This window comes from Coregonus lavaretus, assembly GCF_964263955.1.
Source record: "Coregonus lavaretus genome assembly, chromosome: 40".
In the NCBI taxonomy this organism is placed as follows: Eukaryota; Metazoa; Chordata; class Actinopteri; order Salmoniformes; family Salmonidae; genus Coregonus; species Coregonus lavaretus.
The window spans coordinates 13026333-13038832 of NC_140027.1; the positions used below are offsets into that span (position 1 = coordinate 13026333).

The 12500-nt window shown below is 51.9% G+C and overlaps 4 protein-coding genes across 4 annotated transcripts; all 4 read right to left on the reverse strand.

Annotated features, from left to right (window-relative positions):
* Positions 1–442: 442 nt before the first annotated feature.
* On the reverse strand, positions 443–817 carry LOC311113283 (histone H2B; the record flags this gene model as incomplete). The annotated part of the gene is made up of 1 exon (XM_084156502.1): positions 443–817. One exon carries the CDS (start codon positions 815–817, stop codon positions 443–445), a length of 375 nt encoding a protein of 124 aa, XP_084012628.1.
* A 693-nt stretch (positions 818–1510) lies between these two features.
* Positions 1511–1822, reverse strand: LOC311113395 (histone H4; the record flags this gene model as incomplete). Its single annotated transcript, XM_084156606.1, has 1 exon — positions 1511–1822. One exon carries the CDS (start codon positions 1820–1822, stop codon positions 1511–1513), a length of 312 nt encoding a protein of 103 aa, XP_084012732.1.
* A 2612-nt stretch (positions 1823–4434) lies between these two features.
* Positions 4435–4845, reverse strand: LOC311113309 (histone H3.2; the record flags this gene model as incomplete). Its single annotated transcript, XM_084156526.1, has 1 exon — positions 4435–4845. The coding sequence occupies one exon, from the start codon at positions 4843–4845 to the stop codon at positions 4435–4437; it is 411 nt and encodes a 136-aa protein (XP_084012652.1).
* Positions 4846–5323: 478 nt separating this feature from the next.
* LOC311113396 (histone H2A) lies at positions 5324–5710 on the reverse strand (the record flags this gene model as incomplete). The annotated part of the gene is made up of 1 exon (XM_084156607.1): positions 5324–5710. One exon carries the CDS (start codon positions 5708–5710, stop codon positions 5324–5326), a length of 387 nt encoding a protein of 128 aa, XP_084012733.1.
* Between the last annotated feature and the right edge of the window lie 6790 nt (positions 5711–12500).

The following is a 12500-nucleotide window of genomic DNA, read 5'->3' on the forward strand; positions in this document are numbered from 1 at the left end:
AAAATGACTATCTGCTCATTAGACGATAAAGGGAATTTATTTCCAATCAAACCCAACAGACTGCCTTTTTGATTTATTTATTTACACCCTTTGTCAAATGGTGCCATTTTACATTGCCTTCACCTGGAATAGAGCCCGACAAACATGGGTTACTATTCAGCGCGCAAAGACACCAAAAAAGGCGCGCTAAACCCCTACGCTGGAACGGGCAGGGGAAATGATACAATGTAGCCGCTCTCTGAGCCGGCGCGCGCCGCCCATTAAACAATGATACAATGTAGCCGCTCTCCGAGGCGGCGCGCGCCGCCCATTAAACAATGATACAATGTAACGCAGCCTACCTACGCATTCATTCGGTGGCGATGGAATTGCTTTTTTTACTGACAGAGTGGGTGGCTCTTAAAAGAGCCTTTGGGTTAGTAGAGCAGTCCAAATGCGCTGTTTACTTGGAGCTGGTGTACTTGGTTACGGCCTTGGTGCCCTCGGACACGGCGTGTTTGGCAAGTTCACCGGGGAGCAGCAGGCGCACCGCGGTCTGGATCTCCCTGGAGGTGATGGTAGAACGCTTGTTGTAGTGGGCCAGGCGAGAGGACTCTCCGGCGATACGCTCGAAGATGTCGTTCACGAAGGAGTTCATGATTCCCATGGCCTTGGAGGAGATGCCGGTGTCGGGGTGGACCTGCTTCAGGACTTTGTACACGTAGATGGCGTAACTCTCCTTCCTGGACTTTCTGCGCTTCTTGCCGCCCTTCCCTGCGGTCTTGGTGACGGCTTTCTTGGAGCCCTTCTTGGGCGCTGACTTTGCTGGCTCGGGCATGATGATGTCTCGTTGCTTCTCAGAAACGAATGAGGGGGTGAAGGGCGCTTACCCGTCTTATGAAGAGGAAGCTAAGCAAAGTCAGCGGCCGTAGACACTCCCCTGCTTGCTTGCTCCCTCCCTCCCTCCCTCCCTCCCTCCCTCCCTCCCTCCCTCCCTCCCTCCCTCCCTCCCTCCTCTCTATAGCCTATGCTCTGTGACCGATGGGGAATTGTGTGTTTCAAAAGGGGGGCTTTAATAGGTGTCCAAATGGCACGATTGTTGTGCCAAATAATGCTGGTGATAGAATTGCCCACTTTGGCACCGTCAGACATAGGGCTCCCATTTTGGACTGTGTGTGTGTGTGTGTGCGCGCTGTCCCCCTCTTTTCGAGCCACGTCTACCGACTCGTGGTGGCTTTATGTTGTCCAAATTCCACTATTGCTTGACCCAAAATAATAACGTTCTTACACTTTGCCACTGTCAGATATAGGCCTCCCTCTGTGCGCTAAAAGTGGACGGGACATTAGAATCCTCTAATTAATACTCCCTGTCCACTCGAAGTGGCTCATACTTTCTTACTAAATTGCATACTAAACATTTGTTGTTATATATAACACTACATGGAATGGGCCCATTTTAAGCGGATGTGGGTGGCTCTTAAAAGAGCCTTTGGGTTCGAGTCGGGGTGTTGAGGTTCCGAAGAGAGTGGGTTTAACCGCCGAAACCGTACAGGGTGCGTCCCTGACGTTTCAGAGCGTAGACCACGTCCATGGCGGTAACGGTCTTCCTCTTGGCGTGCTCGGTGTAGGTGACTGCGTCACGGATCACGTTCTCCAGGAACACCTTCAGGACACCGCGGGTCTCCTCGTAGATCAGACCGGAAATACGCTTCACGCCGCCGCGGCGAGCCAGACGGCGGATAGCGGGTTTGGTGATTCCCTGGATGTTATCGCGGAGAACTTTGCGGTGACGCTTGGCGCCTCCTTTTCCGAGTCCCTTGCCGCCTTTGCCTCTTCCGGACATGGTGTGTTCGCTAGTTGAGTTCAAGTGAATGAATGATTTCAGCGCCGGTGCGCGGTGCGCTATTATCTGCGTTTGGTCGACCTGATTGAGGCCGGCGGCACAGAAAGCGCGCCTCTGTTATATGTTCGGAGGCGTTGCAAAGGGGAGGGCGCTCGTTCTAGGGGACTAGGGAGGAGCGATTTCAAAGATGACGTGAAAGCAACTAAAGTGCGCGGGAAACATACTCAAATACTGATATAGGCTATGTGGAACACAAGGCCAAACTGTGACAACTGGGAGATCAGCTAGTACACTGTGTCCCTCTCCTCATATTGTTGTTGTTGTTGTTGTTGTTGTTGTTGTTGTTGCACCTGATTCTACTCATTGAGGACTTGGTAATTTAGGTGACAGGTTGTTCAATCAGCTGTGGCTGTCCAGGCCTACAAGAAAAATGGGTCCTGTTGGGGGTAGCCTACTCTACCGCTGGAGTTGGGAAACACTGAAATGGAAGGGGGACACGCAGTGAGCAAAACTCCTAACCACATAAAAACACAGACACTTGAGATCATTAAGAGCTATAAGGAGTCCATCAACTACCTGGTCAGTCAAGTCATATAGGGGGGGATTTCATGGCCACCTGCTGGAGCAGAAGTCATGTTTGCCAACACTGGCCTTAAAATCATTAAATTTAGGAGCTATAAGGAGTCCATCAACTAACTGGTCAGTCAAGTCATATAGGGAGGGATGTCATGGCCACCTGCTGGAGCACAAGTAATGTTTGCCAACACTGGCCTTAAAATCATTAGGAGCTATAAGGAATAAATCAACTCATCATTCAAGTCATATAGGGAGGGATCTTAGCACCACCTGCTGGATCAGAAGTACCCTTCACCGTAGGCACAAGAGAGCCATCATCTCTCAACCGGTGCAATTTCCATAAGTATGTGGTAATAAAACAAACAACGACAGCTCCTCATATAGGCAGTGGTTTCACACATTTTTCTCCAAGATGTTCAAACGTTCATAGATGACCAGCAGGGTCAAATAATAAGCACAGTGGTTGTAGAGGTTGCAACAGGTCAGTCAGTACATCAGGAGTAAATGTCACTTGTTGTTAGTGTTGTAGTTCCTATTTCTACGGTGTTGCCTACCTGCAGCAATCATGATTTACCTGCAGTGTTGATTGCAATTACGTAATTTGTCAACTCATAATAACAGATGTTTTGCAAACCGTTGATGTTTAAATAAATGGATTCCCGGTGTCCGGATACCTTTTCTCTTAAGGGATGTGATTGAGTGAATCCAAAGTAAGTTGGTCTAAATACATAATAGGATGAATCATTCAGGTAAAATAACACAATGTCTATTTGAGTCGAATCAACGTAATATAATCCTTTTTACGTCTCTATCATCTTTACTCAATGTATTGGACCACATCAACTCAACTTACTCAAGCTTATCTACTCATAAAAACAAGCAAAAAGATCTACTCAACAATATGACGTGTGCTTTTGTTGACTGTAATAGCTTGAGTACATTCCACAAAGTCATTTTTTACAGTGTATCTAAAGACACGTTTGTTGTGGTGATGCACTTTTTCTTTGACGTTGAACTTGCATTGAACAGACAAATCCATTTCGTTACAACCCTTTTGTAGTATGACTTAGGAATATTTGTTGATGATCCTAATGTCTATGCGTGAATAGTGATTGGTTGTTGGTGAAATATTGCTGAGAACCCATCATTTCCTGGCCTTTTTTCACTATTGAGCTATTTTGAAACATTTGTTTTGCTATTGGATTCATAATGGTGACCTGGGACAAGTAATTAGTGAAACCAGAGTTCAGCAGTTGCCATTAAAGCGATCGAACCAAGTCATCCTAATAGGCTAGTATTAGCCTAAAGCAGGGTTTCCCAAACTCGGGCCACATTTTGGGAGTTTTTGCCCTAGCACTACACAGCTGATTCAAATAATCAACTCATCATCATCAAGCTGGGAGTATTAGAATCAGTTGTGGAGTGCTAGGGCAAAACGCAAAACGCGCACCCCTTGTGGACCCCAGGACCGCGTTTGGGAAACGCTGGCCTAAAGAGCAAATGCTGAAAGGGACTCACCATGAGGTGCAGTACCCACATTTAACCACAAGATGGCCTCCGTGCTCCATTGTAAAGTTTGGGCCTCTGCATGAGTCTCTCAGCAGCACTGCAACATGGGACTTTCAAAGTAAGTTGGCATGCAATGTTTTTTCTGGACTGCATGCAAGGCTATTATTACACACAACTAATAGTGTCAATTATTCATCTGAACACAATTCTTGTTACTATTCGGCCTATATTATCACTCGTTTCTTTTTCCCCTCCTTTGTAAAGCATTTTACTGTGTTACTATATAGTTCAAAGGAAGTGGATGATGCCAGATGGTTGTGTATATACACACACACAAACATTGAAGCTAGACTTCAGGCAACTAAAAAGGTGCAATACGTAGCTTTTAGACGTGTTAGTGAACAACATACATGGTGGCTAATGTAGAGGTGCGTGTATACATGGAACAATTGTGCCTTTTTGATGGAAATATGGAGGTGGCTCTTAAAAGAGCCTTTGGGGGATATTCGAGTTCAGGTCATCCTCATTTATGCGCGCTCTCCGCGAATACGGCGGGCCAGCTGGATGTCCTTGGGCATGATGGTCACCCGCTTGGCGTGGATGGCGCACAGGTTGGTGTCCTCGAACAGGCCGACCAGGTAAGCCTCGCTAGCCTCCTGTAGGGCCATCACGGCGGAGCTCTGGAAGCGCAGGTCGGTCTTGAAGTCCTGGGCGATTTCTCGCACCAGGCGCTGGAAGGGCAGCTTGCGGATGAGTAGCTCAGTGGACTTCTGGTAACGACGGATCTCTCTCAGAGCCACGGTGCCGGGCCTGTAACGGTGAGGCTTCTTCACACCGCCGGTGGCCGGGGCACTCTTGCGAGCAGCCTTAGTGGCGAGCTGCTTCCTGGGGGCTTTGCCACCGGTGGATTTGCGAGCGGTTTGCTTGGTTCTGGCCATGGCGCTGCTCTGACAGTCGGGAGTATAGCCTCGAAATGCCTATGTGAAGTTTATAAAGCCGGCAGTGGCGCCTGCTGATTGGACACCATCTCCCCACCACCCCGATTGGCCCGTTTCGCAGGCCTCCTCCGTTGGCCATTGGACGGGAGGCCCGGCCTCTCCAAAACTCAAACTCCCGGTGCGCGCGCAATAGGACGCCGCCGGCCCTTTACGCGCAATAATAGTCGCCAAAGTCAAGAGTGACAGCTTATAGGCACGTATCATCTAATGCTAGCCTGCTATGGCAAATGAGGCCAAGTAGGTGTTGTTGTTCATGCAAGGCCTCATGTGGGCACAGAATGTCGAAATAGTTGTGTATACACCCACTCAATGTATTGCGGTCATAGAAAGGTACTTTGCGCTTTTGGAGAGCTAGGTGGTTGGCTCTTAAAAGAGCCTTTGGGGGTTGAGTAGTCAAGTTGAAGTCGCAGTAGCGAATTTACTTGGCTTTGACTGCCTTCTCGGTCTTCTTGGGGAGTAGGACTGCCTGGATGTTGGGCAGCACACCACCCTGAGCGATGGTCACACCGCCGAGCAGTTTGTTCAGCTCCTCGTCGTTACGGACGGCCAGTTGCAGGTGACGGGGGATGATACGAGTCTTCTTGTTGTCACGGGCAGCGTTGCCGGCCAACTCCAGGATCTCAGCAGTCAGGTACTCGAGTACGGCGGCCAGGTAGACTGGTGCGCCAGCGCCCACACGCTCGGCGTAGTTGCCTTTGCGCAGCAGCCTGTGCACACGGCCCACGGGGAACTGGAGGCCAGCACGGGATGAACGGGTCTTTGCCTTCGCCCTGGCCTTGCCTCCGGTTTTGCCTCTTCCGCTCATATTGGTAGCTTGAGAAAGTCACAGAAAGTCTGAATGAGCCGCTCGCCACTTCGAGAGCCGTACATATACCTCGCCACAAGAGGCAACGATTGGCCACCGGGCCGGTGTGGCCTTATCCAATTGGAGCGAGGGACAGACAGATGGACAGACAGACAGCCCTAAGCCGGTTCCCACCCACAGGCAGCGAGTGAGAGGCTACTTTGTTTCCCTCCGACTTTGTTACTTTGTGTCATTTCGCGTGAGCGCCAAAATGTCCGAAATGACATCCACACATTATTTCTCTCCAAATGGGAAACAAACAGCTGGTGAGGGTGCACTCTTGAGTTTGAAATCGAAGCCACTATAGTATTGTTATTGTTATTACATGGCACTTGTAACACATCACAGCAGCCTGCCTCTGAACGGGAATAGCCCAGTGGCTCATATATAAAAATGGCTGTTGAGGGTGCACTCGTGAGTTTCAATTCGAAGCCACTATAGTATTGTTATTGTTATTACATGGCACTTGTAACACATCACAGCAGCCTGCCTCTGAACGGGAATAGCCGACTAGTTACCGGAGTGTAACTCCAGTTCTATGAGTGGAGCGGAGCCCCATAGGGGAGCTATGCTCCTAGTGGTTTACCCTCTGCCCTAAGGCAGACGCAGCCTGAAACAAAATTATGCACACACCTACAGCCAATAGGAGTACAGGTGTCCCTATATAAGGAACCCCGTTCCCTCAATCTGCCTCCCGAGATATTATCTTCAGCGAGACTAGAGAGGGTCGGTAGGGCCTTAAGTCCTATGGGGCTCCGCTCCACTCATAGAACTGGAGTTACACTCCGGTAACTAGTCGTTCTATATCGTGGAGCTCCGCCCCATAGGGGAGCTATGCTCCTAGTGGTTTAAGGCGGAGCGAAACGCTCCAAAATGTACTCCCTGCCGAGCCTAACACTTCCCATTAAAAAATGCAAAGGTCAAGCCCAGCAATGGCTGCAACCAATTCCCGCAGTACTGCGACTAAAAACCCATCAAGGCGTCACAATATACCGCGTCATCGGTTATAGACCCGCCCCATCTAGCTCAATGACAATGTCAATGGCTGTTGGGCAGATCAATAGAATAGACGCCGTGCTAATCTGACTAGCAGATAGCCGTGCCTCAATATTCTATGGAACAAAATATACCAGTCATACTAAACTGAACCTCAGATAGATGACCTCACATTCTGTCCACTCAGTACATGTTTCTATATGCTGATACTGTCAGCCAGGAGACATGCCACAGAATATGCTCTTCATCCAAAGCGGACCTGATAGAGATCAGTCTATCATCCTGCTTCTCCCTCCTCTACCTCAAGATTCTCCTTCAGCTGTGCTGAGTGCAATCGAGATTGGAGTTTAACAGGCTTATTCCTGACATAAGTCTTCCTAACCAGAGCGGACCTGATTGGAACCTGTCCAAGGTCCTGCTCTGTCCTCTCTTTCTAGCTCAAGAACGCCTTTCAGCTCTGCTGAAATTCGATCGAACCAAAGAGTTAGAAAACATGTCCATAATATGTTACTTCTAATAAAAGTGGACTTATGAACTTATTCACAATCCTGCTTTCTTTCTCTGTTCTGCTCAAGATCTCCCTTCAGCCACGCTGAGTACCGACCGAGCCAAAGAGTTAGAAGACATATCCAACAGATAGAAACGGATAAAAGGAGACGGTGTCGACCATGACGCTGCTCTACAAATATCCTCTACCTCTGTTCCTCTGAAAAGAGCAGTAGAAGCTGCTACTCCACGAGTGGAGTGCGCTCTAATACCCTGAGGCGGTTGTTGCCCCGCCGCCTCGTACGCCGTCTCAATGCCTTCACAAAGCCAATGAGACAAACGCTGTTTTGAAAGTGGTCTACCCAATGCAGCCGCACCGTGACACACAAACAGCTGAGGTGATGACCTAACCGCCTCTGTGCGCCTAACGTAACACGCCAAAGCGCGTACTGGGCACAGACAGTGAAGCTTTTCCTCACTCCTCTCCCCGTGAGGAGGGGGATGAAAAGCCCACAATTCCACGATCTGCGATCTATATGCACTGTTAATAACCTTCGGCACAAATGCCGGGTTAGGACGTAACACCGCTCTGCTCAGATCGCCATTAATGGCTAGGCAGTCGGGTCTCGTCGACAGTGCACACAAATCGCTGACTCGTTTAGCAGTAGTCAAGGCGAGCAACAGCGCCGTCTTGATAGACAGCATCTTGAGGGGTATTTGATTCAATGGCTCGAACGGCGACTTACATAGCGCTTCGAGAACCAATGCCAAATCCCACTTGGGCAGCGTAGCTCTAGGCCTTGGCCTAAGCCGTCGCGTTCCCAATAGGAAACGTCTCACTAACGGGTGAGTGAACACACTTTTCCCGTTAAACCCTTCATGACCAGCTGAAATTGCCGCTGCAAACACTCGAATAGTGGAGGGCGATTTCTGCTTATCAAACATAGACTGTAGGAATGAGAGCACACTCTCTACCTGACAGCTCATGGGGTCCACGTCCTGTGTATCACACCATCGTGAGAAAACATTCCATCTGCTGGTATACAACCTGCAAGTGGAACCGGCTCTTGCGCCCTGTATTGTTCTGATCACTGCATCAGACAACCCACGGCGCTTTAACCTGTCCCATTCAGGAACCAAGCCTTCAGTGGTTGGCCGATTATGGGCCATTGCCCTATCGAGCCTCCCGCCTGAATCAACGCGTCTCGTCGATGTGGAATTGGCCAGGGTGGCGCAATCAACATCTGACTCATCTCTGCAAACCACGGAGCCCCCGGGCGATCGGGCGCTATCAGTATCACTGACAGCCCCTCTGACCTCACCCTGGCTAGCAGTGGGAGAATGCAAGACAGCGGAGGGAATGCATACAGGAGAACTCTCGGCCACGGGTAGTGCGCGAATGCGTCTCTTCCCAATGGCGGTTCGTCCTGGTTCCTCAGAGAGAACCATAGGGGACACTGCGCGTTCACACGTGACGCGAACAGGTCCACCTCGGCTCTCCCGAATTGTTCCCAAATCTGTAGAACAATGTCCGGGTGCAGACACCACTCGTCGTCTCGAGGACCCCCTCTTGACATGATGTCTGCCCCTACGTTCAAGTAGCCCGGAATGTGTGCTGCTCTCAACGAGCGAAGGTGCTTGTGAGCCCACAGCCACAATTCCACTGCCGCCCGATGAAGGGCAGGAGACCTGACCCCTCCCTGGCGGTTTATGTGAGCCACTGTGGTTCGGTTGTCTGACCAGACCAGCACATCGCGACCCCGAAGGGTAGACGCGAAGTGGGTCAAGACCAGTCTCACCGTTTCCAACTCTAGGAGGTTGATGTGACGACCTGATTGAGGCCATGCACCTCCTATCGCTTGAGACTGACATGTCCCTCCCCATCCAGTCAGAGAGGCATCTGTAAACACTGGAATGTAGGATGACACCTTGCCCATCGGGACTCCGTGCGTGAGAACGCACGGGTTCCGCCAATAGTCCAAGTCTGCTCTTAGCGAGAGAGGAACCACCACCAACCGATGACGTTGACGCACTGGGTCTAGTCTTAGTTGGGCGAACCACCGCTGTGCTTTGCGCATGTGCAGAAGCCCTAGCGGGACCACAGAGTGGGCTGCCGACATGAGACCCAAAAGTGACATGATCGATAGCGCCGTTACTGTGTGATTCGGACGACACTTCCTCAGGGCTAGCAACAATGCTGCCCTTCGAGGGTCCGAAATTCGCGCCCTCATCATAACAGTGTCTAACTGTAGTCCCAAGTAGACAATCTGATGACTGGGCCAAGGTGCGCTCTTTTTCCAATTCACAGCAAACCCCAGACGCGTGAGATGCATCACTGTCTGTGTCGTGTGTGTGAACGCCAGCTCTGCTGACGGGGCGAGAATCAACAGGTCGTCTAGGTAGGCTAATAGCCTTATCCCTTGACGACGCAGCGGTTCCAATGCCGCCTCCACACATTTGGAAAACGTCCGAGGTGCCAGGGCGTACCCAAACGGCATCCTCGTGAACTCGTACGCCACCCCTTGAAAGGCGAACCGCAGAAACTTTCTGTGACGCGATTGTATCGGCACATGAAAGTACGCGTCCTTTAGGTCTATGCTTGTACAAAAATCTCCCTTCTGAACACATTCCAGTAGGCGTTTTGTCGTCAGCATTCGGAAGGGCCGTTTGGTTATGCTCTCGTTGAGAATGCGTAAATCCAAAATCGGCCTCACTCCCCCCGTCTTTTTTGGCACTAGGAAATAGGGCGAGTAAAGCCCCTTGTTCCTTTGCTCCCGGGGAACTACTGTGACCGCCTCCTTCGCCAAAAGTTCCGTAATCTCTGATTTCAGAGCGGCTACTTTGTCTGGCGTTTTCATCACCGTTTCCACCACTCCCCTGAACGGGGGTGGGGTTCGGCGGAATTGGAGGGCATAACCCTTCTCTAACGTCTGTTCTAGCCAGCGTGAGAGGGTACAGCTTTGACGCCACTGCCAGCAATGCATGGAAAGCGGGTGCGCACGAAGCTGTGGTGCATCCAGTAGGAAGGACCTGTATTCCTCTATGGCCCCTGCCGCCGCTATTCCCCAACACTGGGTTGGTGGAATAGCCCAAGGTGGGCCCCCCTTGAAAGGGAGAGGACACATCAGCTCGTTCTGGGTGAGTCGGGGGCTTTGATACGTTGGTTACGCCCGTAACTCCAGTAATCTTGCCCTCCGTGAACGCAGCACGGGTCTGAACTGCGCTGTCTGAGGTACTGGCCTGAGACAGAGCGCTCTGCCCGGAAAGCGATTGCGTCATCATGTCATTGTCTGACTGAGACTGCCGCTTAACATGAGACCTATCCTTTACAGAATTCAATAGAACCTGAAAGGTGTGATCTCTGACTGACACCACACGGTGGCGCCACAATGCTTCTTTACTGGTCTTAGGCGGCTGCTCAGCGACACACTCAATGTGTGGCGAGCTGCGCTCATAGCCATGGGCATTGATACGTTCAGAACAATTTGGAGGCGTCCATACCTTGGAGGTATTCCCGCTCTCCGTGAACGTCGCACAGGTCTGATCTGCGTTGACTGAGGCATTGGCCTGCAGCAAGGCGTCATTCCCAGCTAACGGCAGCGCCTTCATGTCACATTGGGACAGAGGCATTTGCCTGCTATGTGAAACCTTTACTGCAGAGCTCCTAGGAGTCTGCAGTAAGAGATCTTTATTAGGTGAGCTAAGGCTGTGCCTTGCTACCTTTACCCTTTTCCTCTCTTGAGCGCGCTCAGCTACACACTCTAAGTGGGTTGAACTACACTCAAGATGGTGAGGGAGAGACATAGAACGTGAAGTGTTCTTAACCTTATGGAATAAAAGTCCTTCTTTGACAGTGTCAATGAGAATCATCTCTTTATTCACATATTTATAAAAACAGCCCTCCACGCCCTGAACAGTGGGGTGGGGGGGAACAGTAGGCCTCTCTGCGTCACGCGCCGGGCCGTCTTCTGCTCTCTCCCCCTCGCCTCGTCAGAGGTGCCGCCTTTTCTGTGACACCTTCTGGTGCTTCCAGGCTGGCCTCTGGACGACCTCCTTCTCCGGCGGGACCGACGTTGTCACCGTTGCTGCTGGAGGGGCCGAGCCCGCTCTCCCGCTGCTCTGGGTGTGCGTCTGTCGCCTGGCCCTTCGCCTCCCAGCTGACTTGTTGGGGGCGTTGGAGGTGGACGGGTTGGTTGGGGCTCTGCTGGCCTTCATTGCCAGTGGCAAATGTTTCGCCAGGTGCCTCCTCTCCTCGTCCAGTTTGGCGATGCGTTCGGTAGCGTCCTTCACAGCGAGGCCAAATAGCCCTTCGCTGGAGACGGGGGCGTTGAGCAAGGATGCCCTGTCGGTCTCCTTCATGGCCGTCATGGACAGCCAGAGGTGCCGCTCAGTAACCACCGAGGTGGCCATGGTCCTGCCCGCGCATATCGCCACCGCTTGCGTCAGGTGGAGTATGGCTCCAGAAATCCTGGAGGCCTCCTCCACTTCCTCACCGGTCAACTCTGACCTGCCCGTTGTGAGACGGGACAGGGAGGCCGCGAGGAGGGCGATGTTGTTCGCCGCTGCAACGCTCTGGGCTCCCAGCGTGAAGGATTTCTCAGCCAATTGGGCTGTGAACCTGTCCCTCTGTGCTGGCAGGGTGGCCTTCTTGGAGGCTGCCCAGGGACTCGAACCCGGCACTAGGTACGCCGTCATGGCGCCTTCGAGCCTAGGGATTCCCTTAGCTGCCCACTCGTATCCAGCCACTCTGGTGAATGGGGTGTACACTCTGGCCGGCGAACGCGCCGCCAGAGGTGCCCCCCACGAGCCCTCGACATATTTGCCCAGAGAGGGCAAGGCTGGAGCCATTGGCTCAGCCGCCCTTCTCGGCACGGAGTAGGGGCCGCCCTCCATCAAATCCACCTCCATTGGAGGGGGAGCTGGGGGCAGCGCAATCTCCAGTCGGGTGGCCGCCCTCTCAATGAGTCCGGGAAAGTCCGAACGCAGAGAGGCGGCCGCGAAGGACAGAGCCTCTGACCTGACAGAGCTCATGTCATCTCCGCACAGGGAACCCTCAGACCTCACGCTTTCCGTAGGAAAGGGGGTCTTAAAGGCTGGCGCCAGAGCTCCAGATTGCCCCATTGGGACATCCGGCTCGGCGCTCTCCCCGTCATCCTCTGACTCAGCACTGCCCGCTGATGCCTCTGATCCAGAGGCGAGCACGGACATTGCGTCGTCGAGAGGGACCTCCTCTCTAAAAAACGTCCATCGCTGCTTTCTCTCCTTCATA